This window comes from Urocampus carinirostris, chromosome 15, assembly GCF_059441175.1.
Source record: "Urocampus carinirostris isolate Australia breed hairy pipefish chromosome 15, RoL_Ucar_1.0, whole genome shotgun sequence".
Lineage (NCBI taxonomy): Eukaryota > Metazoa > Chordata > Actinopteri > Syngnathiformes > Syngnathidae > Urocampus > Urocampus carinirostris.
This window is the reverse complement of record NC_142363.1, coordinates 1,658,771-1,683,863: the sequence shown is the minus strand read 5'-3', so window position 1 is coordinate 1,683,863 and position 25,093 is coordinate 1,658,771. Positions and strand designations below refer to the sequence as shown.

The window sequence follows — 25,093 nt, the reverse complement described above, 5'->3', positions numbered from 1 at the left end:
GGGAAACGTTCACTGCAAAGATTTTTCCCCTTTTTTTTCCGTTTCAGGAGCCACTTTAGCATTCACACAATGGCGTCCCCTCAGCTAATGCACGCACACACTTCGATTGTCTCCACATAGTGGCTGTCATTAAGACTCATTAACGTGGATGGTTTTATTGAAGGCGGTTGTGTTGTGGCATCTTCTGAATTATTCATATCTGCTGCATGCACACTGCATACACACATATTCATAGACACACTTATTACACAACCGGAAAGCTGTAGCAGAGAAAAGAGCTGCATAGCCTATATAGGTCACTTCCTTCTCCACCCACATCACACTGAAAGGGGAAATGGAAGCCAGGAGGGAGGCAGAGACGGCAAAAGGGAGCTTATTATAGCACACATACACTCATATAAGCATGGAGGGCTTGGAAGGTAGAGGTGTGTATTAGGGGCGTAACTGGGGTCGGGGTGGGTGTTTTGTACTGATGAACACGATCTCCCCAACCAAAGAAAACTACATGTAATGGTGAGAGCAGTTAAAAAAAGAGGAAAAACAGACAAACTAAAGAAGAAAAAAAAAAAAAGGAAAAAAAGAAAGAAAAAGAAGAAAAAAAAAATAAAGCAAGAAAAAAAAAAGTAAATCACATAGAAAAAGGAAACGAAAAATACAAGAGAATAGGGAAAAGAGTAGAAGAAAAAAGCAGACATTTTTGTGATTAAGGGCTATATAAATAAATGTGACTTGACTTGACATGAAAAAATTAAGAAAACGAGGATAAAGCAAGAAGAAAGAACAAAGCTATGAAAAAAAGGAACAAAAGGAAAAAATGAAGCAAGATACAGTAAGTAAAAAGCTAGGAAAAAAGAAAACAAAAGATTAAAAGAAAAAAAATCAATTATTCTACTCAATTATAATAACATTTATTTTTTTCCTTCTGCCGTGAAGTTTTACTTTGTTTGAATTGTTATATACTGAGCAACTTTAAACTTGAATCCCTGCATATCACAACAACATTTCTCTTTAAAATATTTACGTTTCAATGCAACAAAAAATAAATCACAAAATACAAGGATAAACTGTACATCTTTAAAAATCATGATTGTGAAACATATCCCTGAAAAACAGTGGAAACAATGCTGTCAAAAATATTGGGGGGAAAATATTCACCTATGGGTCCAAAGAGATCAAATCCAGCTACCAGCCTTCCTGTGCAGTGTTTGCATTTTCTCCATGTGCTTGCATGGGTTTCCTCCGAGCAATCTGGTTTCCTCCCACATTCCAAAAACATGTATGTCAGGTCAATTGGTCGGTCCAAATTGTCCCTAGGTGTGAATGAGCGAGTGAGTTGTCTGTCCCTGTGTGACCTCGCTGGCAACCAGTTCAGGGTACCCCTATCCACTGCAAGAAGAGAGCTGGGATGGGCTCCAGCACCCCCGCGACCCTACTGAGGATAAGCGGTGCAGATAATGGATGGATGGATGGTCCAAAAAACAGTAGCTTATGCAATCATTGATCAACCAATTTGTAAAAAAGCTCAGCCAATTTGACCCTCATCCTCGTTTGAATAACAGCAGTTCTTTACGTTTTGGGTTTAAATGACGCTCATGGAAATCCATCCAATCAAAAAAGTCTAAAAATAGGAACTCACATTTATAGATTTATCCACTCCATACAATATTCATCCCATGCAAATAGGGTTAAATATTCACGGTTATAGGGGAGACAATGGAAAGGCAGGAATACTAAACGATGTGAGGGAATGCACACAAGAGATTACAACAATTAGACTCAAATGCTAAAGTTTATTACTCGTGAGCTTCAATTTTTGTTTGGCTAATGTTAATATTAAATATATAACACAAAGAATATTAAGCTTATGTCTCATTTTTCACAATTACAGCTATGTTTGAAGTCAGTTCAAAAAGGACCTTCAACTTTCCATTCAAATATGTATTTTCCTTTGCAGCGCTTTTTAAAAAATCTGATATTAAAAAAGGTAAGTCGCAAATTGCTCAGGTACTGATGGGCTTGCAAGTCTACTTTAGTCACCAAAACTCATATTACTATTAATTGGTTAGTCTATGAAAAGGGTGTCAAACTCATTTTTTCTGGGAGTCACACGCTATTAAGAAAACTTACAGGGGTCGGACAAGTAGGTTTAAGACACAGAGAGAAAGAGAGAGAGAGAGAGAGAGAAGGAAAGACAGAGAAAAGAGAGAGAAAATGGGAGACAGAGTAAGAGAAACAGAGTGAGAGCTAGAGAGAGAGAGAGAGAGAGAGAGAGAGAGAGAGAAGGGAAAGAGACAGAGACAAAGAAAAAAGAGGACTAGTATCCTGAACAAAAGTCCGTGATGAGAGAACAAGAGAGAGAGAAAAAGAGGGAGAATAAAAGAGAGACAGAGAATACGAGAGAGAACAAGGAAGACAGAGTAAGGGGCAGGGATAGAGAGACAAGGTAAGGGAGAGAGAAAAATGAAGAAAGGGTGAGAGAAATAGACAGAGCACAACAGGGAGAGAAAAGGAGAAAAAAAAACGTTACTTTCACCAAATGTAGCTGTAGTTTGATGACGCCTTTTTATTGTAACTGTAAAGGAATATGATTAGATTTTTTTGTATCCCGATTACTTAAAGCCGCTACATGTATTCTGTGACCCTCCAACCCTGGTGCTTAGTGACGCATAAATAGTGCGACATAACGAATCGATGAAGTAATTAGAATAGAATAGAATATACCTTTATTGTAATTGTTACAAAATGGGTTAACATATTGTGACAACATATGTTAGTTGCCAACGCTTTCAATAATCAATTTTAATAGATGTTATTGATTTGTTTTTGTAGCCCTAGTTCATTTATTTGTACCTCAATGCACGTCACTGAAATACTTAATACTTTAACAAGTCCAAATAGTCCTTCTACCGTTCTGTTTCCTGCCTTTGAACCTAAAAAATGGACATACCTGCTCAACGTACCTAAAAAGAATTGAATAAACATTATTCAAGCCTATTTTTTGACATGTTTCTCTTTCAGGCTGAAATGTTCTCCATTTTTTATTTTGAATGTATCACTTAAATACTGGATCCTACTCACTTCAAATAAATCACGGATATCCGGGCACAAAAATCAAAACAGCTCAATTTGTCAAGATCTTTTTGTTTTTTTTTAAATGGTTTGATCATAAAAAATCCATTAAAACAACGTTCTTCTTATTGGCTGGCTTTGTTTCCAAGCAATTTTTGAGGGCAACAAGTGCTTTTATAGCGAAGAAAATAGGTGAAGAAAATAACACACCTTGAGCCAAACACAGACTTGGTGTGCAAGTATCTTTGGACTCACAGGGCTGATTTCAACCCAAAGATTTACTAGATCTGTCAACCTCAGCCAATTCCTCTCATTATTAATAATTGCATTTCCCCTTATTAAGTAATAATAAAGAATACATACAGAATGTGGCACATATTTGACCACAGCAAGACAAACTATATAGAATAAAAAGCAAAGATAGTTTGTGTGCCTCCAGGTTCTATCACGGTTGCCACGGCGCCTAATTGGCCCCGCTCATGGATACCAGCTGAAAAGCGTTGAAAGATTACTCCCTGACTATTTAAACGCTTTCTTGTGAGTCGCCTGGTGTCGGAGCTAAAACTCTGTTGTGACAAGTCAAGCCCTGTGAATCCCCGTTTTTGCCTGTGTCTTTTTGCTCTCATTTTGCCAAGCCCTGTGAATCCCCGTTTTGCCTGTGTTTTTGGCTGGGTTTTGCTCCTGTTTTGTTCTCGCCCTGACCTGTTTGATTTTGACCACTTCCTCGTGGCGATCAATCTACTTCTCCCCAATAAACTGTAAATATCGTTACGTGATTGGGTTCTGCTTCTTGTTTCTTGCCCTGGTTTGTGACAATGACTTTATATAAAAACAGATATAGTTTGGCAGGCATGCGCATATCATGCTTTATCCACAAGGCCGCAAGACGAGCAAAACAATGCTTATTGAGGATAACATTTGATAGTGTACTGTGTCAATTTTAGCAACCTAAGATGATGTTGTCGTCTGCTACCAGTGACCAAGACGATCCAGATCAGACCTGAAATTGGCTGGAAAAGATTGGTCAAACAAAAACATGTTTTTAATTGTTTTCTTTCTCTGTACATTTTATTATAAAGCGTATACAGTTTGAAATGATCAAAAAACATATAGACCCCTTTGTGTGTTGAGGCAGAATGGCGGAATTCATGTCAGTTTATAGCAGCCCATTGACAGAAAAAAAATCATAGATACTCACGCCATTTAAATTTAGTGATCAAAGTCAACAACAAAAAAATGATTTTTTGATTGGAGCTACACAAATTGTGCTAGCCGCTTTGCGTATGAGTTTTTCACCTTGTATACAATGCCAGTCAAAATTGGTAAGTAACAAGTAAAAAAAGTAGAGCTTTTTTAACTAGCAAGTTAAATGCACAAAAAAGGTGACTTCATTTTTTATTAGTGATCACAATCTCAACCTGATCAGTCTTTGTGAAACCTGGTTGAGAACGGATGAGTTTTTACCACAAAATGAGGCCTCTCCCCCTAATTATGAGAGGTATCATGTAGCACACTCTTGAAGAAGGGTAGCGCTGTTGCACTTACTTGTTTTTGCTTCTTTAATCCCAACATGACCAAATGACTTAATAAAAGGGGGGAATAGAACAAAAAAGAAAAAAATACCAAAATGAAAAAGTAGTGAAAAGCTGAGAAAAAAAGAAACAAAAGGAAGAGAAAAAAAAGAAGTAAAAATTTTAGAAAAAAGCCAGAAAAAAAGAAAAGAAAGAAATGTAGCAAAAAAGTAAATAGAGAACAAAAAGAAAAAAGTAACAGCTCGGAAAAATATAAACACAATGAGATTTTTTAAAAGGAAAAAAAAACACGGAAAAAAGAAGAAAAAGTTTGTGTTGCATTCAAATAATTTCCAATTATATCAAGTGAATCTTGTTGCCAACATTGTACTTCCACTAAAAAAATGCGATTAAGTACAGTTCTGTATCTTACAACCGACTAAATAAGCCCCCAAAAATGTTAATATTATGCGACAAAATATATCAGGAAATAAAAAGAAATGGATATCTTTTGAAAGAATTGTAAGAACAAACGACGTTTGTATGTCATGTCCTGCACGGTTGTCATGGCGCCCAGCTGGCCCCACCCCTTGACACCGGCTGAGACGCATTGGACTGATTGCTTTTGGAGTACTTAAACGCTCCTTTTGGGACTGCCCGTTGCCAGACCATTGCTTTACCTTGTTGAAGACCTATTCATGCCTGTTTGATCTGAGTAATGCCTAGTTTGTAATTTTGATTGCCTTTAAACCTGTTTTGTTTTGTTTTTGGTGCGTTTGTGTGTTGGACAACGCATATGAGTTCCGACTTCCTGCTTCCCGGCCCGTTTTCATGACAGAATGGTCTGAACTCAGCGAACGATCCCAACACAATTTGGGGAATGCTGGAGGACGCCATTTGGCAGGCCGAGCAAGCTCAACGCATGCAATGCCGGATGGAGCAATTAGCTCAGCGGACTGACTCCCTGTCTCGTCTGCTGAATGAGCTCCTTTCGACAACGGCCCCGCCTTCCGCGGCTCCTTCTCTGGCCGCGACGTCACCTTCCCTTGCCGCTCGAACCACGGCTCTGCCCGTCGTGGCCATTGCTGTGCCTCGAATGGGGTTCCCGGGAGGATTTGGCGTCGAGCTGTCCGTGGTTCCTGTCGGCCTCAACGCTGCGCCTGTCGACCGACCTTCCATTCCCATCTGTCGGTCTGACTACCCTGCTTGCCGGTTTGACTCCCCTGCTTGCCTGTTTGACTCCCCTGCTTGCCTGTCTGACTCCCCTGCTTGCCTGTCTGACTCCCCTGCTTGCCTATCTGACTCCTCCGCTCGCCTGTCTGACTCCTCCGCTTGCCTGTCTGACTCCCTCGCTAGCCTGTCTGACTCCCCTGCTTGCCTGTCTGACTCCCCTGCTTGCCAGTCCGACTCCGCCGATCGCCAGTCCGACTCCGCCGATCGTCAGTCCGACTCCGCCGATCGCCAGTCCGACTCCGCCGATCGCCAGTCCGACTCCGCCGATCGCCAGTCCGACTCGTCAGCTCACCGCTCAGATTTGTCTGCCTTCCGCCCCTGCCTCTCCCCGTTCCTGCGTTTTTGAAAGAGGGAGTGGGGTTGCCCTCATCGGGAGCGTTGACCCATTCTGGGGGGCGAGGTATTTGTTTCCTTTTGGGACCTGAAGAGCTGTCCCTTGAAGCGGGGGTTCCGTCATGTCTTGCACGGTTGTCATGGCGCACAGCTGGCCCTGCCCCTTGACATTGTCTGAGACGCATTGGACTGATTGCTTTTGGAGTACATAAACGCTACTTTTGGGACTGCCCGTTGCCAGACCATTGTACCTTGTTGAAGACCTGTTCATGCCTGTTTGATCTGAGTAATGCCTAGTTTGTAATTTTGATTGCCTTTGAACCTGTTTTGTTTTTGGTCCGTTAGTGTGTTGGACAACTTTTATTTCCTAATTAAAGTGAGAGATCGTCTACGCATATGAGTTTCGACTTCCTGCTTCCCGGCTCGTTTCATGACATTGTAGGCCGTACAACCTTTGCAATATCACATGAGTCAATTCATTCAAAAGAGAAAAATAATTTTGTATTGCCGGAAACTCAGCAAAATGTAACTTGATGTCAAGTTTTGGACATGTTTGATAATTAATTATCTTGCCACACTTAAGATTATGGTTGCTCACTGTTGTTTCAAGCGTTGCTTACCGACTTTGTGTGAACGCTCAGACCCGTGGAAAATTAGAGGGAACATTGCTCCTGACATGGTGACTGTAAATAAAATAATAAAGGAAAGTTGACTGTGAGGGCATATGCTTCCAGGACAATTGGAAACTGGCATATTTTTTCATCAAATTTGAAACAACTGCATCTGCTTAGTATGACAAGAGACTTGGCTGTTTTCAAAAAATATCATATCAAGACGAAACATGCAGAAAAAGCTAGCTGAAATTGAACACGATGACAAAGAAAAGCAAATGGAAGCTGTTTAAACAGCACAGCAGCACTTTTTTAAGTGACCGTGCGTGTCCTCAGGTGTAGTTCCAGCAGCTTTTAAGTCCGCCGTTATTAAACCCACACTGAAAAGACCCAACCTTGATCCAGAAATCTTAAGTAATTATAGACCTGTGTCAAACCTACCTTTCCTCTCTAAAGTACTTGAAAATGTAGTGGCACAGCAGCTAAATGTTTTCATATCCGAGAATAACCTTTTTGAATCCATGCAATCAGGATTCAGGGCTAACCACTCTACTGAGACAGCTCTGATCAAGGTAACAAATGATCTCCTACTGGCAATGGATTCTGGCGCTTCATCACTTTTGCTGCTGCTGGATCTTAGTGCTGCTTTTGACACAGTGCACCACAATTTCCTACTAGAACGGTTGGAAAAATGGATTGGTCTCTCAGGAACCGTCCTCTCGTGGTTCAGATCCTACCTCTCAGATAGGACGCACTGTGTTAAATATGGTGAAATGACATCTGAGCCCTTTAATGTTACCAGCGGTGTTCCGCAGGGTTCAGTGCTTGGCTCCCTTCTCTTCAGCATTTACATGCTTCCATTAGGTGATATTATTCGCAAGTACAGTATCAGCTTCCACTGCTACGCAGACGACACTCAACTATATCTTCCGTTGGAGGAATCTCACACACTAAACTGTGGAAATTTGGAGGCCTGCCTCATTGAGATAAAAGAGTGGATGTCACTCAATTTCTTGCGTCTTAACTCTGAAAAGACCGAAATGTTAGTCATTGGTCCATCTAAATGCCGTGATATATTCTCAAAAACTGCTGTGAACATTGACAAATGTCACATCACACAGAGTGACTCAGTTAAAAATTTAGGTGTCATATTTGACCCTGATCTATCCTTTGAAATGCATGTAAAGAAAATTACTAGAACCGCTTTCTTCCATCTTCGTAACATTGCTAAAATCCGTTCAATACTGTCTCAGTCTGATGCGGAAATTATAATTCATGCGTTTGTTACCTCCCGTCTCGATATACTGTAATGCACTACTCTCTGGTCTCCCGAAGTCTAGAATCAAGTCACTTCAGCTGGTACAAAATGCCGCAGCGAGGCTTTTAACTAGGACAAAAAAGTACGATCACATAACACCGATTTTGGCTAACCTGCATTGGCTCCCAGTTAGCCATAGATGTGATTTTAAGGTTCTCTTAGTATTGTACAAAATCATACATGGACATGCTCCCTCTTATCTTTCAGATCTGATTTGCCCCTACGTCCCGGTCCGAAGCCTACGATCTGAGAGTGCCGGTCTTCTGGTGATCCCAAGAGCAAAGAAGTGTTCTGCTGGTTCGAGAGCGTTCTCCATCCGGGCACCGGTGCTGTGGAATGCTCTTCCCCCTGAGATCCGATCTGCAACCTCAGTGGAAATGTTTAAATCTAAACTTAAAACTCACTTCTACTCCATAGCATATGAATAACCTACTCTTCTCGCCGGCTGAAAAATAGTCTGTGTAATATGGTGTAATAATCTGTGAAGCCCTTTGAGACTCTTCGTGATTTAGGGCTATACAAATAAAAATGACTTGACTTGACTTGACATGCTACAAAGGCTTGCTACGAGGTCGCGACGCTATCCGCCAAACACTGCAAACCTTTCACGTAGAGTAAATTTATTAAAAACTTTTCAAAGAATGCCAGGCTGAATAGTCGGCCCTCGCACATTTTCAGCTTACCAAATCTGGCCTGTTTCTCAAATGTTTGGACACCCCTGCGTGAAATTGAACTACGCACACAGTGTGTGCTCGTGTACATGTATCATCGAACTCACATGGCCGATTTCAAGGCAAAGGTTGACTGGTTCTCCTTGTCACCTGGGTTCCTCTGTCCTCACCTGATGTCTTGTCAGTGACCCAAATGTCAATTGCATGTGTGTTGCAGTGTTTGCTAGCGTGCACGTGGTCAAGCCAGCGTCAGAGGAGACAGATCTGGGTCAGGCGCTTCCCGTGAGAGCGAAGCGGCAGATGACACATCTGATGTGAAGGAGGAGAGGGAGGAAGAAAGAGAGTCGGCGTGCAGCCAGACAGCAGAACAGGCGAGGAGGTCACAGGAGGACTGCTATACCACCTGAGCGCACGCTTACACGCACCACCCATTGGGATTTCGTGAGCTCCATGATAATACTCGATGCTAGCGTCAACATTGTCAACATAGATCAGTCTATCTATCTATCTCTTTCTACATACAGGTATCTATCCCTCTCTCTATACTAGCAATATACCCCTAGTCCAGTGGTCTCAAAGTCAATTGAGTTGGCGGCTGCCTCGGCAGCATACATTTGTTTACCTGCATCATACGTCATTCTTAACTATCCTTTGCTATTCACATCTATTTTTAGTACACACTCTTGCATATATTAAATTAACCGACCTCACATTCAGAGCCCGTTTCACCCTATCCACACAACCATATTTAGGCCTTCCTCTCATTCTGTTTCCCACCATATTGAATGATATTAAGAAAAAAGGAATAATATGACTGTATTGCCCTTAAAAGTATTCAAAAAGTCCAATTTATTTTGTATAGGCACAGAATGTGTAGTGTTCCTCCTAACATTTATAGACGTACGTTTCAATACATTCCATGTGCCAGGGTACTCAAGGAATTTATTCTTAAAGTTTACCAATATGGCTAATATCCTCTAGAGCAGGGGCTGTGAACCTATTGATTGTAAGACCATATATGGCTTTCTTCATGAGTACATACGGCTCAGAGATCAAATTAAACTTTTGCAAATCTCACCTATTACGTTCCAATACTGACAAGAGCGATGTCGAGAATAGTGTTGCTCACGTCGTCGCGACTACGAGATTGATTCAGATTCCCACTATAGCAGAATTCTGGACTGAGACTTTTTATCTCAAACAGTTGAAAAGTTTCGGGTAAGTATCTCGGACGATCGGTGCAAGGTAAGTGCCGCGCACAATTGTTTTACAGTCGGAAGCTGCTGCCGATCGCTGTTGAAGGGCATCCCCTCGCACGGCTGCTGAGACGCTCTTCCGGCATCCGACTGCTCACAAATGAGTATGGGCTGCTGTAAATCACAGAGCCGATTATCAGCACCGAGCTAGAGCAGTTTAAACGGAAAATGTTAGGTGCCTCGGACACCACTGCTAGAGTGGGTTGTAGCGAACCTGCTAGTCCGGTCAGCCCTAGCCCTAAACGGCATGTTAATCGCAGTGAGCCAATTCAGACGCATAACAAGTTCAGCCCCCCAGCTAGTCCCACTCCACCTCGGTCTACAGGCTCCCGCACCCTAGTTATAGGTGACTCCATCACCCGTAACATAAAGCTTAGCACCCCAGCAACGGTTATGTGTATTTCTGGGGCCAGAGCACCTGACATTGAGGCTAATTTGAGGGAGCGGACATGCAAATCTAGACAACAGGACAGGGCTAGCTACACCGATATAGTCATTCACGTCGGCTCTAATGATATTAAAATGAGGCAATCTGAGATTACATTGAAAAATATTGCTAGGACCTGTAATCTCACCAGAAAGATGAGTCTGCATCGAGTAATTGTCTCTGGCCCCTTGCCTGCGAGAGGCAATGATGAGAGGTTTAGCAGACTAGTCCCGCTAAACCGGTGGCTGGCTAGTTTTTGCAGTCAGCAGGGATTTAGGTTTGTGGATAACTGGCCTGCTTTCTGGGGCCGACCTGACCTGCTGAGGAGAGAGGGCCTTCACCCTAACTGGGAAGGTGCCTCCACTCTTTCTAAAAATATAGATACTGTTTAAGCCTTCCATGACAGGGTACACTAGTGCAGGCCAGGTCACAGGTGATTAGTGAACCTGTAACCACGGGTGTGGAGTCTGTAGCGCTAGAGCTAACTAGCGCTATGCTAGATTCATGCAATTCACATAGTTTTTGTAGTTTAGAGCGTTCTATTGGCTGCACCATACACCCTGATCTGTACTATTCTATAGCATCTTCTTCTGTGCTTCTTACCTCTTTTTCTCCTTTGTTAGGTGAGGAGGGAGAAGAAATAACATTATTTTCTACCAATAGTCATCCTGCTACTCCACCTGTCAACAATATTCCTGTGGTATGGAATTCGGGCCGCATCTGCCGTCATGCAAGGCACAAGACCCGGCAGTATAATCCTGTGGAGGTTACCACTAAGGTTGCCATTAAGGTTCAAAACTCGCGAAAGGTTTCAGCTCAGTCCACAGTGCTGAAGCTTGGCCTTCTGAATATTAGATCACTAGCCTCCAAAGCTTTACTTGTCAATGACCTTATTAATGAACACAATCCTAACCTTATTGGCCTTTGTGAGACCTGGTTAAAACCAAATGAGTTTGTAGTGTTAAATGAGGCCTCTCCCCCTATCTTTGTGAGTTCGCACTTGGCACGACCATGGAAAAAAGGTGGAGGTGTTGCTCTTATATTGGAAGGTAAGTTGAAATTAACTCCTAATACCCCTACTCGTTTTAAAACGTTTGAAGCACTTGTTATGAGGTCCTTAATGTCAACACCAATATATTTAGTTGTTGTGTATCGCCCACCTGGACCATACTCCAATTTTTGGGATGAATTTTCGGAACTGTTAACAGATGAGTACATGAAGACTTGCTAAAAATATGTAATACTTATTCACATTTTGCATGTTGTACAATGTGGGAATACCTGTGTGGCAATTGCTATTCTCATCTCATTTCTCATCTCATTAGCTGCACCGCTTATCCTCAGTAGGGTCGCAGGGGTGCTGGAGCCCATCCCAGCAATCATCGGGCAGTGGGCAGGGGACACCCTGGACTGGTTGCCAGCCAATCCCAGGGCACACAGGGACAGACAACACGCTCGCTCATTCACACCTAGGGACAATTTGGACACACGCTAACCACTGCGCTGCCGTGCTGCCCCAATTGCTATTCTTTAATTACAAAAAAAAATCTGTGTTTAAAATATAGCACCAGCCTAAAAAATTATACAAATTCATTAAGATAAAGAGTTTATTATTTTCAAACTCCTCTAGCCTTTTTGGGGTACCACATACATTTTTAGATCATTATATCAGTAAAACGGATAAAAAACCTTTTTTAGTTATACTGAAGGGTGACTACACAAAAGTTACGTGATTTCTTCTCACTTTTTTGACTGGGTCAGAACCTTTCGGTTGCGTGTGGGCCAGGATTTGGTCCTGTGCTGCTTGTTTGGCTGAGCCTCTTGCCTGGCTCAAAAATAACTCTTTTGGTCTCTGTAAGCCAGACCTTTTGCCCCCTTGCTGGCTTTTTTCAAACTGAATTGCAGTTTCTAAGACGACCTCACACGACTCTGGCCCTCTTGTCACTGGGACCTTTAATGTGTACATGCAAGATAATGCCCTACCAACCCGCATTCACCAAGTATCTGCCAGATAATTAAATCAATGTGATTTATTCAGAACACAGTATTCAATTCACATGTTTTGACTTTGTTTGATAATTTTCTGACATTGTAACAGGTACATTTGTATATGAGTTATTTCCGTATATGGAGTCAGCTGATGTCATCATCTTTGCATATCTGGTGGAGTAGGGTAAGCGAAAGAGAGGGAGAGGAAGATGGAGGTGAACAGTGGGTGGCGGGGGGCACCACTTTTGTCTACCTGTAAGAACAATACTGTCACAAAGTTGAGTCCTCTACAAACATTAAAATGTCATGGTTAGTTGAGCTTTGAGTAAAAAATATAGCAAAATAATATTACTTCCGGGTTTTCTGTGTTACTCGTGGTTGCTCCATCTTGTTGTAAACAGTAGACTCACACTAGAGCTGACATGACTTGCATTTCCAATCTATCTTCAACCATGACGAGGGATTAACAAGGCAATTCCGTAAGTTTCTAAAAATGTTATATGATTTATAAACAACTGTATATAGTAATAGCTACGACATATATCAAGTTTGCACTTTATTTTCAAGAACTTAGCAGCAGACGGTCTCAATGCATTGTATTGTATTGTTTAAGTTTTTACCATCAGCAGAAGGAAAGTAGGGAAGGAGAAACTTGGGCCAAGTTTCTAAGCATTGCGTCGTAATCATTTTTTGGCTGTTTATTCTGACAGTCTTTCACCAGAGTGCTTTGTTGAATACACAGTTTCACCACCTGAATATCAATGACAATAAAGACTATTCTATTCTATTCTATTTTTAAGTTAACTTTTTTACAGCAAAAGAAACTAACATTGTTTCCAACTCTAAACATATACTAGAGACCTTTTTTCATTTATTCTAAATCCACAATCTGGAATCTCAAGTGATTTCAAATGCCACACTTGAAATCATGGCCTGTAATTTAGTGTTTCAAAAACTACACAAGGCAGTCACGGCGTTGTGAACTTTACGGCTGCGTCCAAATTGCTTTTAATGGATTTCCCAGAGTCTCTGAGGTGACGTTTGATTGACAAAGACATTTTCTAGTTGGTGCAACATTTAGTCAAACAAACGCTCAAAAACTGTCACTCTGCGACTCTAGGACTTCATTGATGGACTTGCAGGCCACCAAATATCCAGTCACTGGGGGCTCAAGTGCAGGAACTGTGAAATTTTCATTTGCTGTAATTTTAATACAAATATCATGGATTAATCTTCTTCTTGTGTTTACTCTTGGGTAAGATGCCCCATGTAAGTGGGTCAGTGACGACCCGTAACATAAATAAGCTGTTAAATGCCCTAAAAACTATAGTTCATCACTCGTTCTTTCCTCATTCCTTTATCTACCTTGTTAGGCTTCCTTATTAGGGCTAGGACCTTAGCTTGGCCTTTTGGCTGAGAGTAAGTGTCCCGGCTCCTAGGCTTTGTAGCGTATTATGAACTGACCGATAACGGATAATGGATAATGAATAACGAAGATAGAACAATAACCCTTAAAAACCCCAAAACCCCCATCAATGAAAATATTGTTGTACTTTTGGTGTTGGCCTCTAGTGCTTTTTTGTACCAGTAAGTATGCACTTGAATTTCCATTCATTCAATTCCAATGACTTCCTTATAGTCAATAGCTCAAAGTCCAAACTAGCATTAACGATTGGCTAAAAAAATAAATTACGACTTGCTAACACTGCTCCATTAAAAATTCTTCATACTCTGTGAAGAACAGCATTATTTGGAAACAAACACGTATTTTGAATCAGTGGTGTCTGATCTAGCGTTAACAATTCACTAAATAATAAAAAATAAAAACAAGCTCACAGCATGCACATATTCCTTATCCACTGCGAAAAACCTCATGTATCAAAAAGAAACTTCTTTAATGAATCACAGAACTCAAACATAAACTTTCTAGCGATTGGAAAGGAATTTAAGTAAATGGTATATATATATATATATATATATATATATATATATACATGGGTGGCAAAAGCTGAGTGGTTAGCGTGGTCGCAGCACAGTTCTGAGGTCATCGGTCATCGGTTCGAAGATAGCTGAGATGGGCTCAGGCACCCCTGCGACCCTACCGAAGATAAGCGGTGAAGAGAATATATATATATATCTCATCTCATCTCATTAGCTACACCGCTTATCCTCAGTAGGGTCGCGGGGGTGCTGGAGCCCATCCCAGCAATCATCGGGCAGTGGACACCCTGAACTGATTGCCAGCCAATTGCAGGGCACACGGGGACAGACAACTCACTCTCTGATTCACACCTAGGGACAATTTAGACCGGCCAATTCACCTGAAATGCATGTTTTTTGGAATGTGGGAGGAAACCGGAGTGCCCGGAGGAAACCCACGCAAGCACGGGGAGAACATATGAACTCCGCACAGGAAGTCTGGAGCTGGATTTGAACCCACGCAGGAGGTTCCCAAGACATGAATTGTGCCGTACATGCGCTAACCACTGCGCCGCCGTGCTGCCACACACACACAAACACACACACACACACACACACACACACATATATAAATATATATATATATATATATATATATATATATATATATATATATATATATATATATATATATATATATATATTTTTTTTTTTTTAGGGATGGGAATCGATTAAAATAAATTAACCAATTAATTTCATTTTTGAAAAAAAAAATAATCTTGATTAATCCCGATTAATTTATTGAATCCAGATTTTTACAAATGGCAGTAAATATGAAAAAAAATATGCATAGAAAAGTAAAATAACATTTATTATGCCAAATGGCAGACATGGGGACTTGAGACTTAGTGACTTGGACTCGAGTCGACTCGAGTCGCTGTTTTTATGACTTGTGACTTGACTTGGACTTGGCAATCTAAGACTCGGGACTTGACTTGACTTGAGCCACGATGACTTGAATGACTTGCGTGTTCATATATATATATATATTTCATTATTTAAATAATGTTGACAATTACAGTACGGGATGCGGGCTGAGAAACGCTCTCATGTCACGCCCACTCTGCCCATGCGCCACACACCTCCACGGCAACCACCTGAAGTCAGCATGTCTGCTCCGAGGGTAGTAACTTTTGGCTTCAAAAACTTCTGTGAAGAAGGTAAACGGCGAACAGCGCAGTGCAAATTTTGCAACGGGAAAATTTCGGACAGCCAGACCACCACCTCAAATTTCATCCGACATTTGAAGAGCCATTCTGCCCAGTAAGTGTTTGTCAGTGTTAATATCTGTTTGTCAATGTGTTAATATCTGGTGAGTTGGATGTTGGCTAATGTCTGTGAATATTGTCATTCACCCAGGTCATTTTATCCATACAGTTTAGTTGTAGGCAACTGGACTTCTAATTTGAGCTTGAGGAACTTCCATGAGGAACATCTACAGCTCAATCTCTAAAAAGTCCAGTTGCTTACTCTTTGATTGTTAGCTAAGAGTGAGCGGCAGGGCGATTTAGCCGCTGCACAGGGGGGTTTCAGTTTATCATTGTGACATTCTTATGCAGAGACGAGAGGTTATCGTAACCTGCGTCAATGATGCTTCATTCATTTACTTTTATAAACATTGCAGTATGTTTGAGTAAAACGAATGCATTTGTGCTCATAGTGCCTCGTCTATCCTACAACGGGTAACGCAAAAGACAAGCCAGGCATATTGAGCTAGGAGCTACGGATAAACGGGCTGTCTAATTGAGAAAATAGGGTAGGCTAAGCGGTGAAGTTGAGAAGGACACGTGCACTGTACATGATCAAAAATCAGGGATGTGATTTGACCAAAGTGAAATTATCTGAAAATTAGGCGGGGGTCTGGGGGCCGCGGGCACCCAGCTAGGTCCAGGGCAGTGCCCTGGTGGGGGGAGAAGTGGGGCGAAGCCCCCCGGAGGTCATGGGTTTTCCGTGTTTTTAAGTACTTTCAATGCACTCAGATGACAAAGAAATAGACAAAACAACAGCATACATTTTCAATGTATTTTGAACTATCCCATATAAAATTACAGTTTAAGTCAACTCAAAATCAGTCACATTAAAAAACATTGGACTGCCTTTGCTATTAAAAACTATCACTGAGAATATCATCATATCTAACTCATGTGATTACTAAGTTAACACATAAATCATGTTGAAGAGTTCAAATTTCATGAACAAATAATTGTATCATGACCAAATGAAAAGTAACTCATATTAGAACATACCATAAATGTCTTTGTTATAGAAGAAGATGTTATCTATAAATGAAAGTACTGTAGTGGGTTGTACATAATTCACCCACGGAACCATTGTTTAGTTAGCGAGTTCCTAGGGGGACTCTTAATTCGGCCGGTTCTAGCCACTCTCGTGTTTGTTTTGTTATCGCCAGTTTAAATGTCATTAAAGCAGCTTTCGTTGGCACCTTTGTTTGACACTCCGCTTACGACTCCCGTCTCTGCTCGCTACATTGGATCACGTCGGGGTCACCAACATTTGTAGATAATTCCTTCTCTAACCAGTCCGATCGAAACTTGTTTTTTTACGATCTTAGCAATTTCTTTAACTCGCGGAGCATCTTTGCGTTCGATCTCGGACATCTTTCTTTAAACACTCGGCAAAAACGTGTGAGAAATGAACAATGGCATACTCCTACGCCTTTATAAGGAGCGCGTTTATTGTTCAACACGGAGACTTCAACCAATCGCAAGTACGTTTCATTTCAGTTACGGAAACACTAAAATGGAACGCTGTCGAGACGAAATCGTTTTTTTTACCATTTAAAAGAATCGGAAATTTTAAAATTTTATTTTTGGAGCGAAAGCGGAATTCCGCGAATTAGCGGAAAAATCACATCCCTGAAAAATGTGTCTTTGCCTTAATGTTATAGTCTCAATCTGCATATAATTTGGAAGTGTTGGCAAAAGGGCACCTTCCACGATTGGGGAGAGTGTGGGGTTGGCGGCAGCTGCAGGGGGATCCGCTCTTTTTCACAGGCATGCTGATCGTACATAGTCAAGTCAAAGTCAGTTTTATTTGCCAGTTCCTTCAAATGTACTTGACATAAAACGGAATCGAAATTACGTTCCACACTGTCCTATGCGTAGACATTGACAACAATAAAGTGCAATAAAAGTGCAACAATAAAGCCTGGCTATCGCGACTATTAATAAACTGTGATAAACGTGTGATAAACTCATCACACGAGTTTAGTCTGGCCAACCATCCGAGAGGCTGCGTTGATCAAATGCCTCTGTGTACTACTGGACTATGCTACAACCAATCAGACTACAACGTCATCACGCTAAAACCGCCTCAATCGTGCAGGCTAGATCAAAAGTTATGCCAGTAGTCTCCAAATCAAATAGTGACAATAATGTTAATCCAATCTTATAATTAAGACCACTAAGTCGACAATTATGGAAGTTTTTTTTGTAGTTTTTTTTTAGTAACTTTTTAGTATAAAAATAAATATTAGCTCATTATTTTCTTTAAAAATTTTGATTTCATGGTTGGAAATGTTAAATAAATTGTTTTATTTATTAACTATCACATGGTTAAGATATACCAGCTTTATGAGCATAAAAAAGTAAAAAAATGTGGTAAAAGCTTCAGTTACAGTTGATTTGATATTAAGTAATATCATCCAGAAGATAGATAAAAAAAAATACAGAAAGTTTCAAACAACTGTTTTTTTAACCATATGTCATGATTTCATGTCTGCCCAACCATACAGGACATCTCATTCTTGTTTTTGCATCTGCTTCACAGATATGCAGAGTATGAAAGGACAAGAAACGCCTGCACTGATACTACACAGCCTGCAATATCACAGTTCATCCAGTCTCGTCCTCTGGAAGCATATTCAGCAAATCATCCCAAACAGAAGTCCATAACCAATGCTATTGTTACAGATCTTGTGATTGGATGTAGCATGCCCCTTTCAATGACGGAAAATAAACATTTCAGGCACTTCATGTCTGTGGTCGACTCCAAATACCAGCCTATCTGCCGCAGAACAATAACTTCAACAATAGAATCACTTGTTGCAGACATGCAAGAAAAGATCAAAGTGATTCTTGCTGGTGTAGACCATGTGTCGGTTACCATAGACATTTGGTCAGATAGGAGGATGCGCGGCTTTTTGGGAGTCACTGGCCATGTCTTAACAACCTCAGAAGGAGTCATGCTGAAGTCATACCTGCTGGCATGCAGCAGATTCAAGGGATCTCACACAGGAGAGCGCATTGCTGAAGCCTTTGATTCCCTGTGTGAGGATTATGGCATTCGGAAAAAACTCGACTTCATAATCTGTGATAATGCTGCGAATATGAAGCGAGCATTTTCAGTCTGTTTTCCGAAGGATCAAGATGACGAAGTAACCGATGATGACAATCTGGATGATGAAGAATTGTGGGAAGACCTCTCCAGAGGTGACTGGGAGACTGTGGACCGCACAATCAACAGAGGAAGCCCTAAACGTCAGCAATGCTTTGCGCATACTCTGCAGTTAGCTGTTGGTGATGGTCTCAAGGATGCACGGATCATGAACAGTTCCTTTGCAAAATGCTCCAAGCTTAGCTCTCTCTTGCATACATCCAGCACCTTTAAAGATGCGTTTGAGGAGAAGTTTGATCAGCGAGGGATACCCGCTGCTGTAAACACACGGTGGAATTCAACTTTCCGACAAGTCAAGGCAGTGCTCTCATTCAGTCACCAGGACTTGTGCAGTGTTGTTCAGAACACGGGACACAGTGAGCTGGTCTTCTCAATTAGGGAGTGGAACTTGATGAAGGAACTTTGTGATGTGCTACAGCCATTTGCAGAGGCCACTGATCTTACTCAGGGAGAGAAGATTGTGACGATTAGCTCTGTCCTCCCCTGTGTATTGTCTCTTAACCACCACTTGGAAAGACTCAAGCCGCAAGTGCGCTTCCTGGGAAGCATGATCCATAGCCTGCAATTCTCTTTGAAGAAACGGTTCCGGGGAATCTTCGTTAATGTGAAGATGTTGTCAGCTGCATCAGGGGAAGAGCTGCCATTTGCAGACCCAGTCTACATCAGGTCAGCTGTCCTGGACCCGGCTTTCTCCATGATGTGGCTTCAGCATGATGTGCTTGTCACCGATGATGTCAAGAATAACATTGTTGACATGGTAAAAGGTCAGTGGATTTTTTTTTTTTAACGTGATGTACACTTAGGCGTGTCACCATTATCAAATTATGGAAATGTAATTCAAAACAGTTATATGAGTATTATAATCCATTTTAGAGATGATTTTGCAAGCGTATCAAACTGTGGATGTTCAATTTTGAATAATGCTCATGAGATCTTACGCTTGCCCTTTTTTTTCTTTGTTTTAATTAGATCTGATTCTACGTGAGGTGCAACCTCACACAACATCCCAGAGTCCTGAATTCCTAGAGGAGGAAAGCGAAAGCCAGCAAGAAGACAGCACTGGCCTATTCTCAGGCTACAAAAAACGCCGCAAGCAGGACCCAACCACCAACCCAGAGACACAACTAAATAACTATTTTTCTCTTTGTTGTGGGCAGCCTTGTCTGTCCTTCTGGGACGCAAACAGGGCTGTCCTCCCTGCCCTTTTTCCTGTTGCAATGAAAGCTTTGTCAGTGCCAGCCTCAAGTTCCCCAGTGGAAAGAGTCTTCAGCCATGGTGGAATCATTATGAGACCCCATCGAGCTCGGCTTGCAGATAAGACCCTGTCTAATCTTCTATTTTGCAAATGCAATACCTTGTAAAAAGGGAATGACTGATGGATATACAGTGACTGAGTGAGTGAGTTAATTTGTGTCATTGTGAGTGAGTGAGTGAGTGAGTGAGTGAGTGAGTGAGTGAGTGAGTGAGTGAGTGAGTGAGTGAGTGAGTGAGTGAGTGAGTGAGTGAGTGAGTGAGTGAGTGAGTGAGAGTGTGTGAGTGTGTGTGAGTGTGTGAGTGAGAGAGAGAGGAGAAATGTAACAAAGTTTAATAATAATAAGCTATTTGTTTTAGCTGTTATTTGTTTCCTCATAAAAAGGGATTGAGTTATGGATATACTGTTTGAGTGAGTGACAGAAAGCGTGTGAGAGAGAAATCTGCAAAGAAAAGAGCAAGAGAAATGTGACAGTTTAATCCTCTGTAAGTTAGTATTTGTTTTAGCTGTTATTGTTACTTTGTAAAAGTAAAAAAAAAGTAAAAGTTTGGGTTTCGATCTACAGATCACTTTTTCTGTCAATAAATACCAAATACTGACGATATCACTGTTTGTTTGAGTCTATGATGTATTTTACTGAACATGAGTATTTAGGATACAAATATTTTATTACAGGTTAGGCACATTAGCCAAGGATGATTACTTGATTTCTTATATATTGCCTTTCACTTTATTAAGATCAGATTCTGAAGCTAAAATTACAACAGTACGCCAAAGGTGACTTGACTTGGACTTGACTTGACCTATTACAGGACTTGACTTGACTTGACTTGACACAGCCTGTGACTTGACTTGACTTGACTTGCCCAAGAAAAAAATACTTGGGACTTACTTGAGACTTGCACATGTGTGACTTGGTCCCATGTCTGCCAAATGGTATAGGCCTTTACCAAGTACAATAAACGTGCATACAGACTGTAATGAATTACTTTATGTCAACACATTTAAATGGTAAATTTGCTGTTGTAAATATTTTAACAAAAAATTCATACCAATTAAAGGAAAAGTACATAAAGCTTGTGGTGTCAAAGACAAATCTTCTAACCCTAACCCTAAAACCCATGTCTTGCACCAAACTGATCCAAGGTTGTTTGCCGAGGTGTGACTGTACCACCGCTCCGGGGTGCTTATCTTTCAAGTGATATACATGGAAGACGCCATGTCCATATTCCCATCGGGAAAAGTTTTAAAGCGAAACTGTTTCTTTCCTTTTTTCCATCATATTAGCTTCAGGTAAGGGAAGTGACTCTTCTTCGTTTGTTGGAGCAGCGCGGTTTGACACCCGGGGGCATGCCCCCGGGCTAGGGTGGTCCTTAATGGGGGTCGAAATTTTTTTTTTTGAAATATTGGGCTCTGACCCCCCGCATATGTTCTTATATCGATAAAAACACACTGTGTGCAATTTTGAACAATTTGGATAATATTTAGAGGTAGCTCAACGACTTTGAAATTTCCCAAAATGGTAAAATTTTGGCAATTTGCGAGAAAAAACGGAAATCTTAACCCTATGTGTACGGCGTTTTAGAACATCCAATTTCAGTCCATTGCTTATAATTGTAACACAAGAAAAGTTACAAGTAACTTTGTACACTAGGTCTGATATAATGTGCGAAAAATCCTTATTTTTCATACCAAAATTTCAGAGGCCTTGAGCGACCTCTAAATATCCTTTGATTTTGATGAAACTTTGCCTAATTACGTTTTGTATATATTGGAACATATTCAAGGGGTCAGAGCATGAAATTTTAAAAGTCGAAAAATAAGGACCACCCTACCCCGGGCGGAATTTTAAACCATCCATTATCTGCACCGCTTATCCTCAGTAGGGTCGCGGGTGTGCTGGAGCCTATCCCACCTATCTTCGGGCAGTGGGCAGGGGACACTCTGAACTGGTAGTCAGCCAATCCCAGGGCACACAGAGACAGACAACTCACTCGCTCACTCACACCTAGGGAAAATTTGGACTGGCCAACTAACCTGAAAGGCATGTTTTTGGAATGTGGGAGGAAACTGGAGTGGCCGGAGGAAACCCACACAAGCACGGGGAGAACATGCAAACTCCACACAGTAAGGTTAGATCTCATGACCTCAGAACGATGCCACACACGCACTAACCACTGCGTCGCCGTGATGCCCTGGAATTGTATTCTTCATGTTAATATATTTACAAGCGTTAAATTAAAAATTATAACACAAATTGTTGGCGCGACATTTTTCCCAGCCCTACTATGTATACATATATATATATATATATATATATATATATATATATATATATATATATATATATATATATATATAAATATATGTAACGGGTGTAATAATAACTTTTGTTTTATTGAAATTCCTGCTGAAATATGTGTATAGTTTTTGGTAAGTGTACTGCAATGATAAGTCCAACAGTGCCACCTGCTGGTATGGGGTAGGGTTTGTTTTGGCTTTTGACATGTGACCGGAAGGCGAGGTTCTGTTGGCAGTCTACAGAGCGAGCTGCCACCGGTAAGACACATATTTTGGTGCTTTACAAAAGAAGTTAATTTTAAACATTTTAACCACAGCTGACAAATCTTTCAACATGCACAGTAATGTGATTGATGTTGTCAAGCTGTTTGGATTTATTTTTGTTTTGTTTCTGTTGTGCTAAAATATTAATTCTCCTTATAGAGATCAAAGAGATCAAAGCCAGCAGAGAAGCTAATGTTGTGACTCACTTCATCTGCAGGTAAATTGTACCCGTTTTTATACTCATTATTGTTCTTATTTCTATTTTCTCATATATATAAAAAGAATGATGTTGGTTAAAATTCAGACTAAATAAAAATATGTTGAATTCATTGTAAACGTTAAAAAAAAACACTATACGATCTCTTGTTAAAAGTGTCTTGTTAGATAGATAGATAGATAGATAGATAGATAGATACTTTATTCATCCCCGTAGGGAAATTCACACTTCCAGCCGTCTACACTGTTGTTTATTAACAGATTAACATGATGCCCTAGGGGTGCTTGTAGCGGAGTGGATGACGTCACACGCCAGTCCAAAAGTTCGACATCCCTGCGGCAGATGGAAATCTTTTTCTTTGTGTCCAGGGATACACCACCTCGTGTTAGCGAGTCTGTCTCCTTTCCGATTCCCGTAGGCTTTCGTGTCTCTGTATAGCGACGCTGAAGCCGGATTGCTCCGGGTAGCTCCAGGTGGCTACACGTTAGCGTCCGGAATGCTAAAACGTAAGCCACGTTTCCGCAAAACACAGCAACTGCGCTCCCTGTGCGCTTCGATGTTTTCTACCAGCACTCGTTGATCTCATTTGGTAGTGAGTTCGCATTTAGCATGATTGCGGATGGTACCGAAGACTTATAACGCCGCTAGCCGCTTAGCTAGCTCCGGTTCTTCCTCCACGATAGGCCCCTTCATCACGCCGGCACGAAAATTCTTCAGGGCAATGAGTTGATTCCTTGAATTAACGCATTTTTGTGCGCTAAAACCCATGTCCATTGGATAGAAGTAATCCATAGTGTAGTTGTCAAAACGGGAAGAAAAACACAGAAGATGTGGGGCGGCAGTAGCTCAGGAGGTAGAGCGCTCGTCTTGGGATCAAGGGATCCCAGTTCGAATCCCGGCTCGTCCGTGTTACATGTCGAAGTGTCCTTGGGTAAGACACTGAACCCCTAATACCCCCAATAAGCAGGTTAGCGTCTTACATGGCTGCAAGGCCGCTATTGGGAAATGTGGAGCACATTGTAAAGCGCTTTGGGAAGTCATTGACTTGAAAGGCGCTATATAAAATGCAGATCATTTCAAGATAGAAGCAAACAATAAAACAAAAAAATCACAAAAAGTGAGAGATAACAGGGGAGCTGCTGGAAAGGCAGCCGCTCATGGCAGCACCGCTTTGATGTTGTTAAAATGGATGTAAAAATGTATTGTGATATTCTAAAATATATTTGAACTAATTTGAAAAGAAAGCTCTTTGATATGCTTTGGCCAGTCTACAGAGCGAGCTGCCAACGAGATCAAAGCCAGCAGAGAAGCTAATGTGACTCATTTCATCTGCAGAAACTGTAATAAAAACCTCATCATCCAGTCCAGCGTGAATGTGGATCTTTGGTGGGACAGGTACACCGGGGTTACATATATATATACATATATTATACATATATATGTTATAGGGCGCACCCCCAAAAAATAGTTTTTGGTCCTGTATTTTCCATACATAAGGCACACCGGATTATAAGGCGCTACAATGGGAACGTCGACAAAACAGTCAGATAGTTCAGTCAAACTTATTACCCCCTTAACATTCCGAAAGCTTGCCAATAAGCAAATACGTGTCTCAGACATGTACGGAAACAGTGTCTGTACAATGTCACCAAACAAACCTTTTTTAGTTTCCATTTTATTTTTTGCTGGCCACTGTGTGGACAGCAAAGTAAGAATTTTATTGTGCAGGGAAACGGGGTTCTTTACTGTGCATATGACAATAAACACTTTGAATCGAATTTAGTTTAAAAATAGACTCATCACAGAAACATCAAGATCGTTCTAAAACAAGATACCGGTAAAATATAAAGCCGCATAGCTCACTTAAGTTCTCTTGCAGCCTTCACATTCATTAATGATACGTAACCATGGTCTTCTTACAACCGTGAGTGTAGTAAATCCAGGAGAGTAAAATATTTACAAATACAGAATAGTAAAAAATGTTTTCTCTATGCCGTAGTGCAACCAAACTGTGAATCACATTCATCTTTTTCGGCCAATTGCAGGCTTTGTTTCGCCCCTTTAGCCTATGCGAGCCTGTAAATGATAAAAAGCATCTGCCCCCTTTACCTCCGAATAACTTTAGCCAATAGTGACTGATTCAAATGATGATTAACACATTGGTTAGGAAATGAAACGCCGGTATATAAATCCCAGCATACACTGCAAATTACTTCGCCTTCGGAGGAAAATCTAGTCGGCTTTA

General features: G+C 41.1%; 1 protein-coding gene across 1 annotated transcript; it reads left to right on the top strand.

Moving 5' to 3' along the window:
• Positions 1-18,746: 18,746 nt before the first annotated feature.
• Positions 18,747-20,432, top strand: LOC148351301 (zinc finger BED domain-containing protein 4-like). Its single transcript, XM_088354930.1, has 2 exons — positions 18,747-19,578; positions 19,784-20,432. Exons 1-2 carry the CDS (start codon positions 18,747-18,749, stop codon positions 20,173-20,175), a joined length of 1,224 nt encoding a protein of 407 aa, XP_088211056.1. The 3' UTR covers positions 20,176-20,432.
• The last annotated feature ends 4,661 nt before the right edge of the window (positions 20,433-25,093 follow it).

What these genes read in the sequence shown, in the direction of transcription:
- LOC148351301 (XM_088354930.1), top strand. Translation starts at nt 18,747, where the DNA reads ATGAAGCGAGCATTTTCAGTCTGTTTTCCGAAGGATCAAGATGACGAA. An exon ending in CATTGTTGACATGGTAAAAG is followed by an intron (nt 19,579 to 19,783) that starts GTCAGTGGATTT and finishes TGTTTTAATTAG; the next exon opens with ATCTGATTCTACGTGAGGTG.